The sequence below is a fragment of the Chrysochloris asiatica genome, unplaced genomic scaffold, assembly GCF_000296735.1.
Source record: "Chrysochloris asiatica unplaced genomic scaffold, ChrAsi1.0 scaffold00348, whole genome shotgun sequence".
Classification (NCBI taxonomy): Eukaryota; Metazoa; Chordata; class Mammalia; order Afrosoricida; family Chrysochloridae; genus Chrysochloris; species Chrysochloris asiatica.
Window position 1 is genome coordinate 1,772,328 of NW_006408866.1, and position 18,243 is coordinate 1,790,570.

The following is an 18,243-nucleotide window of genomic DNA, read 5'->3' on the forward strand; positions in this document are numbered from 1 at the left end:
GGCAAAGTTTTATAGGAACACAAGTACATTTTTTCTCAGTCATTTATATATTGTCTATGGTTGATTTCAAGAAACCCTGGTGACACAGTGAGTAAGTGCTCAGCTGCTAACCAATACCAGCAAGAAAAATTTTACAGAATTCGTAAACTAATAAGTTCAGCTAATCACTATACTAACTGTACATATCATTAAAGTTCTCCTATTTCCTTCCTCCGTCCAGTTGTTTCTTACACCTCTATTTCAGAGACTCAAGTCCCAAACAACTCTGCAAAATGCTGTTGAATCCCCAGAAGTCTTAAACACCCCCCCCACCCACACACACACATAAACACACCAGTCAATTTTGACTCATCGCTACATTGTTGGGCAGGGGTGGGGAACTTTTTTTCTTCCAAAGGCCATTGGGATATTTATAACATCATTCACAGGCGATACTAAATTATCAACTTAAAATTAGCCTGCTATATTTGGTCAAACGATTAATTAACTTGGCAGCTCTGGTAGCGTAGTAGTTACAAGTTGGGTGGCTAACCCCAAGGTCAGCAGTTTGAAACTACCAGCTGTTCCGCAGGAGAAAGATGAGGGTTTCTGCTCCCATAAAGATTTACAGCCTCGGAAACCCTGTACAGGGTCGCTATGAGGCAGAACCAACTCCACAGTACACCACCACCATCAATGTGATGGCTAAGGAGCTCTGGTTGTGTAATGGTTACGAGTTGGTCTGCTAACCTCAAGGTCAACAGTTTGAAACTACCAGCTATTCTGCAAGAGAAAGATGATGCTTTCTGCTCCCATAAGGATTTACAGCCTCGGAAACCCTATGCAGGGTCACTAAGAATCAGCATCAACTCCATAACATACCACTACCACCACAATGTGACGACTGGAAATGAGGTTTGCCTTGGCAGGGCTAGACTAAATGATTTCATGGGCACACTAACAATAGCAGCATAGGGTCTGAGGGCCAGACATTCCCTTACCCCTGGCAGGATAACATAGAACTGCTCCCAACGGTTTCTGAGGCTGTCAGTCTTTATGAAGCAGGCTGCTTCATCTTTCTCCCTCGAGTGGCTGGTGGGTTTGTACCACCAACTTTTTGGTTAGCAGCCAGCTCAACGCTTAACTCACTGCACTATTTTTGACAACATATTATATGTTTATATAATTAATCCTCACTTTGGTTTTTTAAGGTAGGACCAGGTATCATGTATTTTCACAATATTTAAATGCCAGAAAACAGGATAGGTAGGGTTGAGGGATATAGCAACCCTTCCTTAAGACCTTTTTTAAGAATAAGAAAACATTTCCCCAAAAGCATTTGCACCAGCCACATAATTGCATTGTATGTCCCTTCCTAAAGCTCTCATTTGCCAGGGAAGAAATCACCATGATTGTGTTAAGTTCATTAAGTGGCCCTTCCTGGAACTATATCAGTAGTCTTTCCTGAGTACCATGACTGCTTGACACCAACTCTAAAAAATCGAGCTTTATTAATGCAAAGAAGAAAGAGAGAAAGGCTATTTGGTAGCTGTGTCTGCTAGGTATATTAAACATAAAGTATTTAAGTTTGATTCAAATGCCAAAATATTGTCCTTTAAAAAGTAAAAACTCTTATAAAAAAATCCCGATCAAAAGGAAGAAAATTCAGAACAGAATTTCAAATGCGCATGAACGCTAGACTTTCTAGAGTCACAGAAGCTTGGTGAACCCCTAAAACCACTGCCCTGAGACAATCTTTAAAGCTTAAACCAAAAATCTCCCCTGACCTATTAAACTCTCATTTAGTTTAGTACCAAAGTTTGCCTTGAGCATTAGGTTCCCTTTAGAATTATCTACATGGAATCAAATTAGCAACAGCAACTGGAAAGACTAGATAGGAAGCTGAAGGGGCAGTGAGTTTATGTAAATAAGAAGCAACTCAGAAAAGGCCAGTGAGGATGGCTGCATAACTTGAAGAATGGAATCAAGGACACTAAATTAAGTATACATGTAGAAACTGTAGAATCAGGGCATGTTCTGCTATGCATATCCTCAACACAGTAAGTAAAACTTTAAAGAAAAAAATTCCTGAGATGTTAGTAACAGTTTTAAGTTTCCACTTTTTTGTTGTGATTTTAAAAAAAAAATTCATAGATAAAAAAGCACCTAGAAAAAATGCCTAAATAAACAAAATACATGTCCTTTTGTTAATACTGAAAGGTAAACTGGCTATCTATTTGGCCTATAGGGAGGTGGCGATTAATAAAATAAATAAATAAAAAGATTTGCTCTGTTAATCTTGGCACTAATCTACCAAATCCATCCAATATTTCTTGAAGTCCTATCAGGCAGGAAGCCTTTGGATTAGGTTCAGTCCCTTTTGTTTTTCTAACTCCAGGTCTTTGCACATTTCGTTATAATATTTGACTTTGTCTTTTCGAACTGACGTTTGAAATTTTCTATTCATTAAATGTCTCCAGGTATCCAAAGGGCACAAGCAGCAGACCAAAGAAATATCAGACTTAAACAGGTTTGCCATCTTCAGCAACTAAATGGGGGACCATGTTTTACAGATCTGCCTCGGAAGAACACAGCTGTGTGGAAACAGGAAGTCAAGAACCAATGGCTATTTACTTCACCAGTGGAACCACAGGTTCTCCCAAGATGGCCCAGCACTCTCAGAGCAGCCTCGGCATTGGATACACCCTCTGTGGGAGGTAGGGAACTCTCTCCTGAGCTTCAAATATGTGTACCCAACTACCTAGTTAATACCCCTACTTAGACAATGATTCGATTTCTCAAAAATAACATCTGTACAACAGTGTTCCTGCCCTCCCAGAGCTCAGTGAACAGTACCATCTAACCAACTGACCAAATCAAAACAGGAACCCACTTGAATTCAATCCCCACAGCAGCAGGTCTGGCTCTTTTACCTCAGTGACAGGCCAAGTGACCTACCTTGTTTTGGTTTCCTCATAGAACTAATCACTATTTTAAATTGTTATTTACTTGTTGTTGTTGTTAGGCGCCATCGAGTTGGTAATGACTCATAGCGAACCTATGCACAACAGAAAGAAACACGTGCCAGACCTGGGCCAACCTCACGATCATTGCTATATTTGAGCCCATTGCTACCACTGTGCCAATCCATCTCGTTGGGTGTTTTCCTTTTTTTCCAACCTTCCACTTTACCAAATATGATATCCTTCTCCAGGGACTGGCCCTTCCTGATAACATGTCCAAAGTACAAGAGATGCAGTCTGGCCATCTTGGCTTTTAAGGAGCACTCTGGCTGCACTTCTTCCAACACAGATTGGTTTGTTCTTTTGGCAGTCCATATTACTTTCAGTATTCTCCTCCAACACCATAACTCAAAAGCATCAATTCTTCTATGGTCTTCCTTATTCACTGTGCAGCTTTCACGTGCATATGAAGTTATTGAAAATACCATGGTTTGGGTCAGACATAAATTAAGTCTTAAAATGGACAACTTCTGCTGTTGAACACTTTAGAGAGGTCTTGTGCAGCAGATTTGCCGAGTCCAATACGTCGTTAGATATCTTGACTGCTGCTTCCATGAGTGTTGATGATTAATCTGCGCAAAAGAAAGTTTTTGACAACTTCAGTCTTTTCTCCATCCATATGGATATTGCTTATTAGTCCAGTGGTGAGGATTTTTGTTTTCTTTACATTGAGGTAAAACCCATGCCAAAGGCTGTGGTCTTTGATTTTCATCAATAAGTATTTTAGGTCCTCTTTGCTTTCAGTAAACAAGGTTATATCATCTGCATGTCACAGGTTGCTAATGAGTCTTCCTCCAATCCTAATGCCATGTTTAACTTCATATAATTCAGTTTCTCAAATTATTTGCTCGGCGTACAAATTGAATAAGTATGGTGAAAGAACACAATCCTGGCACACACTTTTCCTAATTTTAAACTATTCAATGTTCCCTTGGTCTGTTCAAACAATTTCCTCTTGGTTTATGTACCAGTTCCTCATGAGCACAATTAAGTGTTCTGGAATACACAATCTCCACAATGTTGTCCATAGTCATGATCCACACAATCGAAAGACTTTGTATAGTCAATAAAGCACAGATAAACATCTTTCTGGTATTCTCTGCTTTCAGCCAAGACCCATCTGATGTCAGCAATGATATCCCTTGTTCCACATCCTCTTCAACATCTTGAGCCTCTGGAAATTCTCTGTCAGTGTATGGTTACAGCTGTTTTTGCATTATCTTTAGTAAAACTTTACTCACATGGGATATTAGTGATACTCACATGGGATATCAGTCCCATGATTTCCGCATTCTATTGGGTCACCTCTCTTTGGAATGGGTACAAATATGGATCTCTTCCATTCAGTTGGCCAGGTAGTTGTCTTCCAAATTTCTTGGCATTGATGAGTGAGTGCCTCCAGTGCTGCATCAGTTTATTGAAAGATTTCAATTTGTATTACATCAATTCCTGGAGCCTTATTCTTTGCCACTGACTTCAATGCACCTTGGAACTTCTTCCTTCAGAATCATTGGCTCTTGATCATGTTACCTCTTGAAATGGTTTAACACTAACCATTGCTTTTTGGTACATTGACTCTGTGTATTTCTTCCATCTCCTCTTCAAACTTTCTATATCATTCAATATTTTGTCCATAGAATCCTTCAATATTGTAAGTCATAAGCTGACTTTTTTCTTCAGCACCCTCAACATGAGAAATACTGTGTTCTTCCCTTTTGTTTTTCTAACTCCAGGTCTTTGCACATTTCGTTATAATATTTGACTTTGTCTTTTCGAACTGACGTTTGAAATTTTCTATTCAGCCCTTTAACTTCCTCATTGCTTCCATTTGCTTTAGCATCTCTATGATGGAGAGCAAGTTTCAGAGTCTCTTCTGACATCCATGTTGGTCTTTTCGTTCTTTCTTTTCTGAATGATCTTTTGCTTTCTTCCTCTATGATGTTCTTGATGTCATCTCACAACTCTTCTAGTCTTCGGACATTAGTGTCTGATTCATCAAATCTGTGTTTAGATAATCTCTAAAATCAGATGGGACATGTTTAAGGTCATATTTTAGCTTTTGTGGACTTGTTTTAATTTTCTTCAGCTTCAGCCGGTACTTGCATATGAACAACTGAAACAGTCTGTTTCACAGTCTGCACCTGGCCTTGTTTTGGATGATGATATGGAGCTTTTCTAAAGTCTCTTTCCACAGACTCAGTCAATTTGATTTCTGTGTATTCCATCTGGTGAGGTCCATGTGTATAATCATCTTTTATGTTGTTTTAAAAAGGTATTTGCAATGAAGAAGTCATTGGTCTTACAAAATTCTATCATGGTTTCTATCACCAAGGCCATATTTTCCAACAACTGATCCTTTGTCTTTGCATTCCAGTCACCAGTAATTATCAATACATCTTGACAGCACAGTTGATCAATTTCAGACTGAAGAAGTTGGTAGAATTCTTCAATTTCATCATCACTAGCTTTAGTGGTTGGTGTATAAATTTGCATAATAGTTGTATTAACTGGTTTTTCTTGTAGGCGTATGGGTATTATTTTAGCACAGACAGCATTGTACTACAAGACAGATCTTGATATGTTCTTTCTGATGATGAATGTGATGCCATTCTTCTTCAATTTGCCATTCCCGTCACAGTAAGTTAACTGATTGTCAGATTCAAAATGGCCAACACCTGTCCATTTCAACTCATTAATGACAAGGATATCAACCTTTATGCATGCCATTTCACTTTTGATAGTATCCAATTTACCTAGATTCATACTTCGTATATTCCATGTTCCAATTATTAATAGATTTTTACAGCTGTTACTCCTCATTTTGAGTTGTGCCCCATCAACAAATGAAGGTCTCAAAGGCTTTATTCCATTCGTGTCATCACGGTCAACTCTACTTTCAAGAGGTCTTTCTTCGCTAGTCGTATTTTAAGTGTCTTCCAACCTGAGGCACTCATATTCAAGCACTATAAGTGACAATATTCTGCTGCTCTTCAAAATGTTTCAATATTCAATATTCTGGCGCTGACAGTGTTCCACTGCTATTCATAATGTTTTCAGTGACTAAATATTTGGAAGTAGTCCATCTCTCCTTCTTCCTAGTCTGTCTTCATCTGGAAGCTCAGCTGAAACCATGGTGACCCTGCTGGTATTTAAAATACCTGTGGCATACCTTCCAGAATCACAGCAACACATAGACCACCATAGTATGACCAACTGACAGATGAGTGGAGAGTTAATTACTCATTATGTATGTATTCACTACCAGATCCATGAGGTTTGGTGTATCGTGCTCACTGTTATAGGGCACACAGTTAGCCACTAAATATTTGATGTGTCAGAAGATCATTCATCCCACTCTCAGACCACCAGATTCCAAAAGGGCCCTCTAATGAGAGTATTGTTTTGTTGTTGTTGTTAAGTTCTGTCAAGTCAATTCCAATTCATAGCAACATTTTACAGGGTTTCCAAGGCATAGCTGGTGGGTTTGAACTGCCGACATTGTGGTTCGCAGCCCAAGGCTGATCCTAGAGCACCACACCAGGAGTCCCTAACAAGAGCAGGACATAAAATCCCTCACTCTGTCAAGGGATGTCTTTTGACCTTGAGGTTCTGGGGCAAGAACCTCATTGAACCCATTGCCATAGAGTCAATTCTGTCTCCTAACAACTCTATAGGACAGAGCCCAACTGCCTCCATAGGATTTCCATGCTTGCTAGAACAGGGAAAAGAAGCTACCCACAGATCAACCACGAAGACTTAAGAAAATGCCCTGACTTGCCAGGAGAATCTAGTAAAAGGAAAAGTAGAACAGGGGACTTTCACCAAAACGAGGCATGCAGAGAGAAGAATAGGACTGATCTGAAGTGAACAAGGAAGTAACAATATCACTATAGTAAATCAGCATTACAATTAAGGAGCTCTGGTAGCGTAGTGGTTACGAATCGGGCTGCGAACCTTAAGGTCAGCAGTTCGAAACTACCAGCCGCTCCGCGGGAGAAAGATGAGGCTTTCTACTCCCGTAAAGATTTACACCCTCGGAAACCCTGTACAGGGTTGCTATGGGTCGGAACCGACTCGACGGCACTTAACAACAACAATTATAATAGATAGATGTAATGAAGAAAAAGTGCATCACACCTAAGAAGTGACCAGTTATGGGGCCTACATTATGACAGGAAAACATAGGAGTCAAGACAGTTATCAGTAGACCTGGCGCCCCTGAAGGGAAACAGCATAAAAGGCGAAATCAGGAACTCATTCTAGGCTCCCACTCATTCGAGAGGCAGAAGCCCATTCTCTCTGTGAGAACATCTCTGTATTGTCTATGCTCTTCATTATTAGATGTTCTTGTTTGCTTAGACCTGTTTCTCTGACTCCTTTCATGTGTGTTTTCTGCCTATTGTGCCTATACCCTGCCAATTCTCTGAAAGGTCAGTAGGACAGAAGTAGGATGCTTCATCTGTGCTGTGACAAAACAAGCACTGGACTGTTAACCACAAGTTCGGGCCCACCAGCTGCTTAGAGCAAGAAAGATAAAACTTTCTGCTCCCGTAGGCCACTCTGAGTCAGAAGCAGGTTGACAGTACTCAACAGCAACCACCACCATCTTTACAGGCGCAGATCCTTAGGTCTTTTCTCCTGTGGAGCAGCTCGTGGGTTCAAGTCACTGCCCTTTTGGTTATAGCCAAGCACCTCACCGTTGTACCACCATGGCTCGTTCTGGGACAAGACAATTCCTCAAAAACACCACAATTCATTTGCATTCCTTGGTTTTCTCCCTTATATCTGTTCTGTCACTTCTTCCTATCATTTAGGTATTGGCTAAACTTGAAGTCGTCAGATATTATATGGAACATGTCCGACACTGGCTGGGTCAAGGCTGCCATTGGTAGTGTGTTTTCTTCCTGGCTTCAAGGAGCCTGTGTTTTTGTGCATCGGATGGCCCAGTTTGACACAGACACCTTCCTCGATGTGAGTTATAACTTCAGCTACATTTGTCTTTAGAGCTCTCTTTTGTCTCCCACAAAACCACAAAGAAATGATCCTTCAGAATACAGGGCTTTTTGGGCTTACAGAAATAATTCTTTTTTAAAAAGCAAATTCCCCATAATACTCCCAGGCATGAAATTCAGTCTTCTCTTTCCAATTGTTCCTGGTTTTGCTAGTGTCGTTTAATCTGTGGCTACTTAAGAGCCTAGTTCTAACTAACAGATTAGAAATCTTAAATTTAACAAATATTGGGTTTCTGATTCAGTGAAACAAAGACAATAGCTGGAGGAGACTGAAGGCGGGATCACCTTTACCCAGAGGTGGCCCTTTGCCCTCCTCCCCCACGTCCTTCTCACTCTCCTAATTCTCAGTACTCAACAGAGAGACCAAGGTGTTACCTATCTTGCCAAGCCAGAGATGGCAAGATTGAGATAGCCAAGAGCTCCAGTTTCCTTAGCCATTAGAAAAGTGAGATTCTGGCCAATTATTTTCCACCCATAAAAAGTCAATTAAGTTGAACAAAACTCATATTATTAAATAAACTGCACAGCTGTGTGTGAATAAAAGCTATGTTCACACTCTGATAAGATGGAGAAACATAAGAACTGGCATCCCTATGTTGGGTTTACAATGTCCCCTGGAGTAGGCAATTTTGCTGTTTTAAAACCTACATTTGTGAAATAAGAATATGCTTTTACCATCTGTATCATAAATGCTTTAAAATCTTTGTGTATTTACACTATTTCCAATTATTTACATTGTTGTTGTTAAATGCTGCCAAGTCAGTTCCAATTCACAGTGGTCCTGTAAAGGGTTTCTAAGGTTTGAAGCTCTGACCTTGCTGTTCAAATTGACCTTGCAGTCAAGTGCTTACCCTACAGTACCACATCAGGACTCAAGTTGTATGCATTATACTAGGTAAAACAATTAGAATGAAGGAAGCAAGTTACACACAGTAGAAATGTTCATTTAAAGATCAAAAGCTCAATTCTGAAATATGAGGAATCGGTGATGAGTGCCTAGCATGTGACTAATGTCACTGAATCACACACTCCAAAGGGTTAAAATGGCAAGCTTGTGTCTCATGTATATATATATATTTGTTGTTTTTATTAGTAGTAAAAGGAGCCCTGGTAGCACCATGGTTAAGTGCGAACCAAAAGGTTGATGGTTTGAGGCCATCCAGCTGCTGTGTGGGAGAAAGACCTGGTGATTTGCTTCAAGACTATGACCTTTCTGAAGCAGATTGTCAGACCTGTTTTTCCAGGTGCTTCTTGGGTTTGAACCACCAATCTTTCAGCTCCTAGCTTTAAGTGGTTACCCATTTGCAGCCTTATATGAGAGGGCTTCAAAAATTAGTAGAAAAATGTTAATGACCATAGGATGTGCACACGTTAATGGAAGAGAGAAGTTGTAAACATTAGCTCTACCCTTGACTTGCAACTAACCATTCTGGCATCTGTTGTTTTCTCAATCCATGCAGACACTTACCAAGTATCCTATCACAACCCTGTGTAGCGCTCCCACTGTGTTCCGGATGCTGGTGCAAAAGGACCTCACCAGGTACTTGTGCAGAAATCTCCGCTTGAACCACAAGAAAAGCTATCATGCAGCATTACCAATTCCCCTCCGACAGGAAGGCTTAGGGCTTCTCAAGCACAGCACAAGTGACATTTAGGCCCGATAACTCTGTGTTGTGGGGGGCTGCCATGTGCACTTGTTATAAGGTATTCAGCAGCATCCCTGGCTTCCATGTACCAGATGCCCCTCTTCCAAACTGTGACAACTAAAATGTCTCCACACATTACCAAATGGCCCCTGGAGGGTAAAACCTCCCCAGAGAAGAACCAATGGGATACCATTTAGAGGTCACTGGACTTTTCCCTCAGGACAGCCAACTAATGTCCTAAACTCCTGATCTTTTAGTATCACTCACAGATGAGAACCAACTCAAAAGAATTGTTGTTCAGTGCCATCCAGCCAGTTATCACTCAGAGAGACCCTGTAGAGGGTTTCCCAGGAGCAGCTGGTGGGTTTGAACCACCTTGTGGTTAGTAGTCCAGTGCTTAGCCTACAGTACTACGCCAGGACTCCCAAAAGAATTGGTAGTCTGTGTTTAAAAACTATATTTAGATTTCCTCGAAGATAAGCCAAATCATCTGCACATACAGTGAGTGGAGTTGCAGTGATGTATTTTTAACTAATATAAATGGAGTCCACGAGGAAGGAGAGAAACCATTTCTGTACCAGTAGCTCTTCTGTCTGTTCCCACCAGAGTATGGCATCTCAGGAGGGAGAGTACTATGAGACAGAACAGACATGAATCTCCTCTTCCTAGTCAATGTCAACTCCTTTATGGCATCCTGCTCACATTTCACAATTTAAGGAAGACTCAAAGTCTATTCAAGGATGAGTCTGAATGCACACATTTGTGCCCTATCCCACTTCTTCCTACCCATTTGGGGCTTTACTCTATGTTAGTTGGGCTATTCTAAGCTTTCTAATCTTGAGTCCTGTAGGCAACTGAGTAGGAAAGCCAGTTCATACCCACTAGTGTCTCTGTGGAAGATATAGCTGTCAGCTTTCATAGATTTCAGTCTAGGAAGCCCCCCATGGCCAGTTATATTTTGCCCTCTAAGGGCCACTATGAATCAGAATTGACTCAGTGGTGGTGATTAAGAGCCACTTCGAAGAACTGTGGTAACTATTCAGTGTTGGCATGTTTGGTGCAATGTCCCATTAAAGGTTAAGTGCTGTAATCCAGAGTCTCCTTGTTGTTGTTAGGTGTTGTCAAGTCGGTTCCAACTCATAGCAACCCTGTATAGGGTTTCGCAGCTGTAAATCTCTGTGGGAGCAGAAAGCCTCATCTTTCTCCCACAGAGTAGCTGATAGGCTTGAACCACCAACCCTGTGGTTCCCAGTCCATTGTTTATCCTACTAAAACGCAAAGCTTTATTATTTGGGAGACTCTGGGCAAGTTCTTTAACCTCTCTCAGCCTCTATTTCCTCTTCTGTAAATGAGGATTGTTGTGAGGGTTAAGAATAAACTTTACACCATAATAAATGCTCAATTAAAGACAGCTATTATGACACTCGGCTCATAATAAGCACAGTATTATCAGCATTTTCTCCCACAGCAAGATTCCTGACAGTTTACTTTGCAACAGGTGCAGAAGTTAGCTAAAAAGGGGAATCTTGCTTTCATCACAAATGTGTTCCACATGCCCAGAACAGTATCTGACAGCGTAACAGATCCTAAATGATTATTTGTTGCATGAACTTTCCTAAGATCTACCTCTCCTCGCTTAGTTGCTTGTTTGCTTGAAAGTCACTCAGATTTCCCCTCCAAAGCCATTATGCTGCTCTTTCTCTCCAGGTATAAGTTCAAGAAGCTGCAGCACTGTTTGACGGGAGGAGAGCCACTCAACCCAGAGGTGCTGGAGCAGTGGAAGGCGCAAACGGGGCTGGAGCTGTACGAGGGCTATGGACAGACAGAAGTGGTATAGTTAACGGACCAAGTCTGGGATTAGTATAATGGGAGCACTTAACCAGGACTTCAACCCCCTTCAGAGAACTTGAATTTCCACACTTCTTGTTAAGTGCCTTCAAGTCAGTTCCCACTCATAGCAACCCTGTATAGTGTTTTGAAAGAGTGGTTGGTGAGCTTGAACCACCAACCTTGTGGTCCAGTGCTTGATCCCACAGCTCCACACCAGGCCACCCTAGCTCTACTGAATCAGAATTTACCTTTTTACAAGATTCTCTAGAAATGAAAATTCTGAATCAGAATGTACATCTTAACAAGATCCCCAGGAGTGTGGAAGCTATGCATTCTCAGCAGGGCTATCAAACCAGAATGTGCTGGTTCTGCCCTCAACAGAGCCCCTGGAATTAACAGTCACCAAAACCTGTGACTCATCCACTTAGGTCTGGCCTAAGGGGAATTATGATTGCTCCATATAACCTTCCTGTGTCCTCCTGCACAGGAAAAAATCGCAGGGATGGTAGGAGTTGCAAAGGACAAAAACAGAGCAGCTTCTCGTTCCACAGATCTGGGAAGGATCTCAGCAAGCCCCAGATGGGAATTTATTCCAAGGTGCACTTAATGGTACCCTTAGTCTAAAACAATGATTTTCCAAAGTGTGGTTCCCCAAACCAGCAACAGCATGTGGGAACTCTGTAGAAATACAAATTCTCAGATTCCACCTCAGACCTCCGGAATCAGAAACCCTGGGTGGGGCTCGGCAAGCTGTTTGTAGCAATGTTCCAGGTGATTCGGATGGAGGCTCAAGTTTGAGAAACACCACCCTCCACTCTAAAGTAATAGATTCCAGATTTGCTGCATACTTAACAAATCAACCAAAACGGACTCTTTCGTTCGCATATATATTTTATTCTCATATATACAGAAAACATATGTCTTCTCAATAGGGAATCATTTGTGCCAATCAGAAAGGACAAGAAATTAAACCAGGCTCGATGGGGAAAGGTGTGCCACCCTACGATGTCCAGGTCAGTGAAGGAAACATCTGATTGGTTCAAAGATAATGTTTTTGCAGTTTCCTGCTATCACTAAACTATCCATAACCCATTTTTCTTTTCATGAAATTTTTTTTAAAAAGAACTTGTCATTTCTTTCATCCCAGATTATAGATGAAAATGGCAATATCCTACCACCTGGCAAAGAAGGGGAAATTGCTCTCAGACTCAAGTCTACGCGGCCCTTCTGTTTCTTCTCTGAATATGTGGTATGAGAACGTAGACCGCGCTATTCACACTTTCACAGACAAGGTGGTTGGTACTGAGGATCATACAGACCAAAGCTCTTAGGCATCATTACTTGGTGTCATTTTGGGAAAGCTACAAAATCCAAGTCTGTTCCATGAGCTATAAAATAAATGATACTATCTGTCTCTTAAGAGTTGATTGAGCTTTATAAAGGTTAGATTCTCTGTATGAATTAACTGGTTGCAGCGGTTGTCTGCAGAAAGGAAAGCCAGGTGATAGACTGGGGTGAGGGGGCTATGTGGAGTGGAGGCATTAAAGGTAGAAGAGAGGCTAACATGTTGTTACATCCTTTTGGGTCTTGTATTTTATACTAGGAAAATTCTCTACAAACATTAGTTTCTTTTACAAATAGGATGTATAAAGCAGTGGGTAATGAGTGGGTGCCATACCGCCTCTGTTCTGACCAAATGAATCCCCAGTGTTGCCTGTGATTCCTAGGACAATCCGGAGAAAACTGCCGCCACAATGAGAGGACGTTTTTATGTCACTGGAGACAGAGCAGTGATGGACAGCGATGGGTATTTCTGGTTTGTCAGCCGAACTGATGATGTCATCATAACCTCTGGGTTTGTACATGTGCCACTAGGTGGTGGAGGTGGTGATGGTGTGCCAACAAATTGGTTCTGATTCATAGCGACCCTGTATAGGGTTTTCGAGGCTGTGTGGCACCATAGGATCAACACTGGACCGCGAACCACAAGGTTGGTAGTTCAATCCCATCAGCCGCTCCTCAGAAACCATATACAGGGTTGCTATGATTCAGAACGGACTCCACGGCACTTAACTATAATCTTTATGGGTGCAGAAATCCTCACCTTTCTCCCACAGAGTGCCTGATAGACTTGAACTACTGACCTTGAGGTTATGGAGCCCAATACATAACCCATTCGGCCACCAGGGCTCCATTGCCACACTTGGTCAAAACGTGCTCTAAGTATCTCGTTGTCAATGGTGCAGTGACCAAAGGACCCTTCGTTCTTGTCTCCTCCAGGTACCGCATCGGGCCCTTTGAAGTGGAGAGCGCTCTCATTGAGCATCCAGCAGTTGTGGAGTCCGCTGTGGTCAGCAGCCCAGACCCAATCAGAGGCGAGGTAGAGTGCATGTCACTGATGACAGCACCGACTCCGGGTTTCCAAGTGCTGTGCACGTAACCACTGTTGTAAAGCACAATCAAAAGTGGTCATCGACCTCACTGTGAGGCACAGAGCTGGCACATAAGTACAGGAGGCGATCACATTTACAAATGAGTTGTGTCCCAAAGGAAGTGTATTCAGATTCTTGGATGGCAAATGATGGAAACACAAACTGCCTTCAGTAAATACACACATAAAATACACGCAAGAGAACGTATTGGCTCCCATAAGGAGGCGGCCCAGGCAGAGTTGTCAGGCTTCAGGTACAGCTACATCCATGGGTTCATGTCTCCATTTCATGGCTCTGCTGTGTTTGCTCTGTCTGAGCAGGTTCTTCCTTGTTGACAGTAATTAACTCCAGGTTGGGCTTACACAACTTACCAGTGGAAAGAAAGCTTTAGTTCCAACTCCCAAGGGTTATTTGAACCTTTTGGAAATGAAGCTCTTCTTCCACTGGGGCTGTTAACTTGTATAATCCTGGAGTTAGTTGTTTTCCAGGAAGAAACTGGCCAAATGGAGCCAACACAACAAGCACAGCCAAGGAATTGGCCTATCTTGGATGACATCTCTAAACCCAATGTACATGGTCAAGGGAAGGGCATATACTAAACTGAACAGACCTGACTCATATACCTGTCCTTGGAGTTGGTGTCAAGTTCACCAAACAGAAGTTAAAGTAATCCACTATAGGAAAGTCAGGTGATGCTTACTACAAAAGGGCAGATGCTGCATAAGCAAAAACAGCAGCTTTCACTGAATACACAGCTGTCATGGGATTAGAACAGACCTTTCTCACAGAGACAATGCAAATAGAGGATTGTGGCCAGGTTCCCCAACAAGTTTCATACGACCTTTTCTTTATTCCCAGTTGCAGTCACATGGATTCCAACTCATGAAAAACCCTTGTGTGGCACAGATCTGTGCTCCACGGGGCTTACAGAGAAATGGAGCTTGGTAACCAACGGCTCCTTAACTAAGGACCGTGATCCCCCTGGTTCTATTCTAGGAGGAAGTCACACGGCACGGAAAGGTGATGCTTCTTACAGGCTCAGCAAATGGCAACATTGCCTTCCTAATGGCTTTTCCATCAGCCTCCTCCCCCATCCCTGTCTGTACACACTTCTCATACACCAGTGACCCTCTGCAGTGACACTGTGGATCCTATACTCTCTCCCCAACCCCCCATATCCCTGACACTCTTGTTGTAGTCCATTCTCTAAACATATTTTCCACCTGGCATCATAATCTCATTTTCTCAATATGAACAGCAGAGGTAATCAGAATCAATATATGAATCATAATTTATAGGTGAGTTTCAAAGAGAAATGTATATCCTAAAAACTATATAAAGAGTCATTTGGGAACAAATCAATCCCACCCCGAGTCTATCTCCAAGGATACAATCTTTCCTCCATCAGACTTTCCAAACCCTCTTCTAGATCCTGTATTTGTCCCCCAACTACAAGGGGACTTCTAAAAGGTCATCCAAACTTGGAATTAAGATTATAGATATCCACTAACTTTTTGAAGACCCTCAAACATGCTTCTGACAAGGAGCTTTGAAAGGTTCTTGGAGAAATCCCATTATCTTTTAACATTTCTCCAAGAACTTTTTGAAGTGCCCTCGTATAATACGAATAGTCTAACTGATGTTAAATTCATGTGTAACACACAACTAAATAAACCTCAAACTTTAACCTTACTGAACCAAGTACTCTACATGCTTCCAAAGATTTTCTAGAATTAGATCTCAAAATCAAATTATCTAAACTTTGTTCACAAGTCATCTCTGGCATTTGCATTCATTATTCAAGCTGCTATCAAGTACTTAAAACTCAGCAAGGGTTCCAAACACTTCGGCTATGTCTAAAAAACAAACGTACCAGTATGAATGGCCTTTTCTCCAACAGGTGGTGAAAGCTTTTGTTGTCTTATCTGCACCCTTTAAATCATCCAACCCAGAGAAATTAACTGTTGAACTTCAGGATCATGTGAAAAAAACAACCGCACCTTACAAATACCCAAGAAAGGTAAGTACATCACCAAACTAGGGACTGAATTGGTATATAGATTTTACTAGCTTACATAAACTCATATAGGTTACCATGCTTGGTAAAATGCAGGATTGGCAAAACAGAAGACCCCTCCAGTGAGATGGATCGGCAGTGAAAGCAGCAGTGTGCTCCAACGTTATTGCGAGTATGCACAGGACCAAACTTTGTCTTGTGTGCAGAGGGTTGCTGAGTCAGAAGCGACTCGACAGCACCTAACATTACATTCGGAGAAGGCACCGATTTCAACTGTAGTGCTTATTTTACTTTGGAATGTTTTACATTAGGACACTACAAATGTCTGATAAACTAGGAGTTTTAATCTTTTCAATATTAAGTAACTATGTTAAGAGTCATATGGAGGGAGGGGGGAGAGATGGCAAAGAATTAGCAAATATGTTGTTTCCAGGGATGGCACCTGAACTTTAGTTCTCTTGGACCATAATCCTTCTCTGTCAAACCACATGGTTCAAGTGAGCAAATTTAAGGGTCAGAAGGATGTTTCTTTGGACTCCATACTAGGCAGCAGAACAGCCAAAAGGTAGTTAGTTTTCATTCTAAGGGCTGGTCACATTTTTCCATTAAAATCTCTCAATCACCGACCAGTTAATTTTCTGAAAAAGTGTGAGGGCATTTAAAAACTTAGTAATTTAATCTTGGGGCTAGGAGAGAAACAGAGGAAGGATTTTGGGGTAGGCCTTCAAGTCCAAGTATAAGGAAAAAATTATACCTAAAATCTCTGTAAAGAAACTCCAAATGCCACAAACTAACTGGCATTTAGATATTGCCCCCACTCCCCTGAGACAGTAGAGATCTAGGTCGAGTCTGAACTGGAGAAAGTCGAGTGATAAAGGGAATTCTTTCTGGCAAAACATGACAGTGAAATAAAAGTGTCATCCTTCCCAGGTAAATGCAACAGATTCTGGTGTTCAAGAAATTCAGTGAGCCTAGGCTCAGACAATCCCCACTTGAAAACTCAACCTGTTTCAATGGAATCAAGTATCTTTTGGGTTTCTTTTTTCTTTTTTGTCTATTAGGTGGAATTTGTTCAAGAACTCCCAAAGACTATCACAGGAAAAATCAAACGAAATGTTTTACGAGACCAAGAATGGGGACGAAGATAACTTGATAAGAAATCTGAGCCGTTAATTATTTACCTATGTATTTTCTTTTAGTCTTTGCTTTCTTGTAATTCAGTGACTCCTCTTTAAAGAAAATGAGCCCTACGGATACACACTAATAAACAAACCCTGAGTTCAAACCCACAACTTCTGCTTCCAAAAAGATGGACAGCCTTGGCAACCCATGTGACAGCTCCTCTGTCCTACAGGGCTGTCCTGAGTGGGACTGACTCGACAGCACTGGATTTGGGTTTGGGGATACTCTTAAATATGCATTTTCCTGATTAAAAAATTCAACTGAGTTTTTGTTTTGTGTTTAGTCAAAGGGAACTTCTAGAAATATTTGGGAGAAAAAAGGTTATGACCAAATTGACAAAGGGCAAGGGTTATATTGATTTATAGTATTTAAAATAAGGAGCTCTGGTAGCGGAGGAGTTACGAATCAGGCTGCGAACCACAAAGTCAGCAGTTCGAAACTACCAGCTGCTCTGCGGGAGAAAGATGAGGCTTTCTGCTCCCGTAAAGATTTACAGCCTGTTCAGGGTCGCTATAGGTTGGAACCAACTCGATGGCACTTAACAAAAACAACATTTAAAATAGCAAAGACCAAGTGATTCCTCAGAGAAGGGAGAGTGGGCAGTGAGTGTTTTTCACTTATTTTGTGCCTGATTAAAATAAGGAGTCCTGGTGTGATGCTGTGGGCTAATGTGTCAGACTGCAAAGTCATCTGAACTGCAAGGAAGGTCAGTGATTCAAGCTCACCAGCTGCTCCTTGAAAACCCTCTACAGGTTCGCTATGGACTTGATGGTAATTAACAACAATCTAAAATAAAGAAGTATTCTAAGAGAAATGGTGGAAGACAATTTCTTCTGCTTAACATCTTTATCTATTACTAGTACTTTAATGTGAATTAAAACATTGTTGCAATCAGGAATACAATTTATTCAAAAGCCCCTGAATTTATTGGAATTTACTACTTTACCTCATTTTAAAACAAATGTACTATAAGATACCCCAAACGCTTAGTATTTTGGATTGTTACTTTGGTTAGCTAACTTTAATATATGACTTTTTTGATTATTTGCTATACAATTTGAAAGACAAGCATTTTAACATTTTTTAAGAGACTTTTCAAGACACAGAAAGGAAAAGCACAGA

The 18,243-nt window shown here is 41.2% G+C and overlaps 1 protein-coding gene across 1 annotated transcript in view; it reads left to right on the forward strand.

Moving 5' to 3' along the window:
* Positions 1–17,087, forward strand: part of ACSM4 (acyl-CoA synthetase medium-chain family member 4) — a 25,362-nt gene extending 8,275 nt beyond the window's left edge. Inside the window, exons 4-13 of the mRNA XM_006875963.1 lie at positions 2,553–2,696; positions 7,817–7,973; positions 9,475–9,554; positions 11,368–11,491; positions 12,423–12,503; positions 12,638–12,739; positions 13,218–13,345; positions 13,771–13,870; positions 15,823–15,942; positions 17,001–17,087. Coding sequence (XP_006876025.1) covers positions 2,553–2,696; positions 7,817–7,973; positions 9,475–9,554; positions 11,368–11,491; positions 12,423–12,503; positions 12,638–12,739; positions 13,218–13,345; positions 13,771–13,870; positions 15,823–15,942; positions 17,001–17,087 — 1,123 coding nt within the window. The remainder of the gene's footprint in view (positions 1–2,552; positions 2,697–7,816; positions 7,974–9,474; positions 9,555–11,367; positions 11,492–12,422; positions 12,504–12,637; positions 12,740–13,217; positions 13,346–13,770; positions 13,871–15,822; positions 15,943–17,000) is intronic.
* Positions 17,088–18,243: the final 1,156 nt, after the last annotated feature.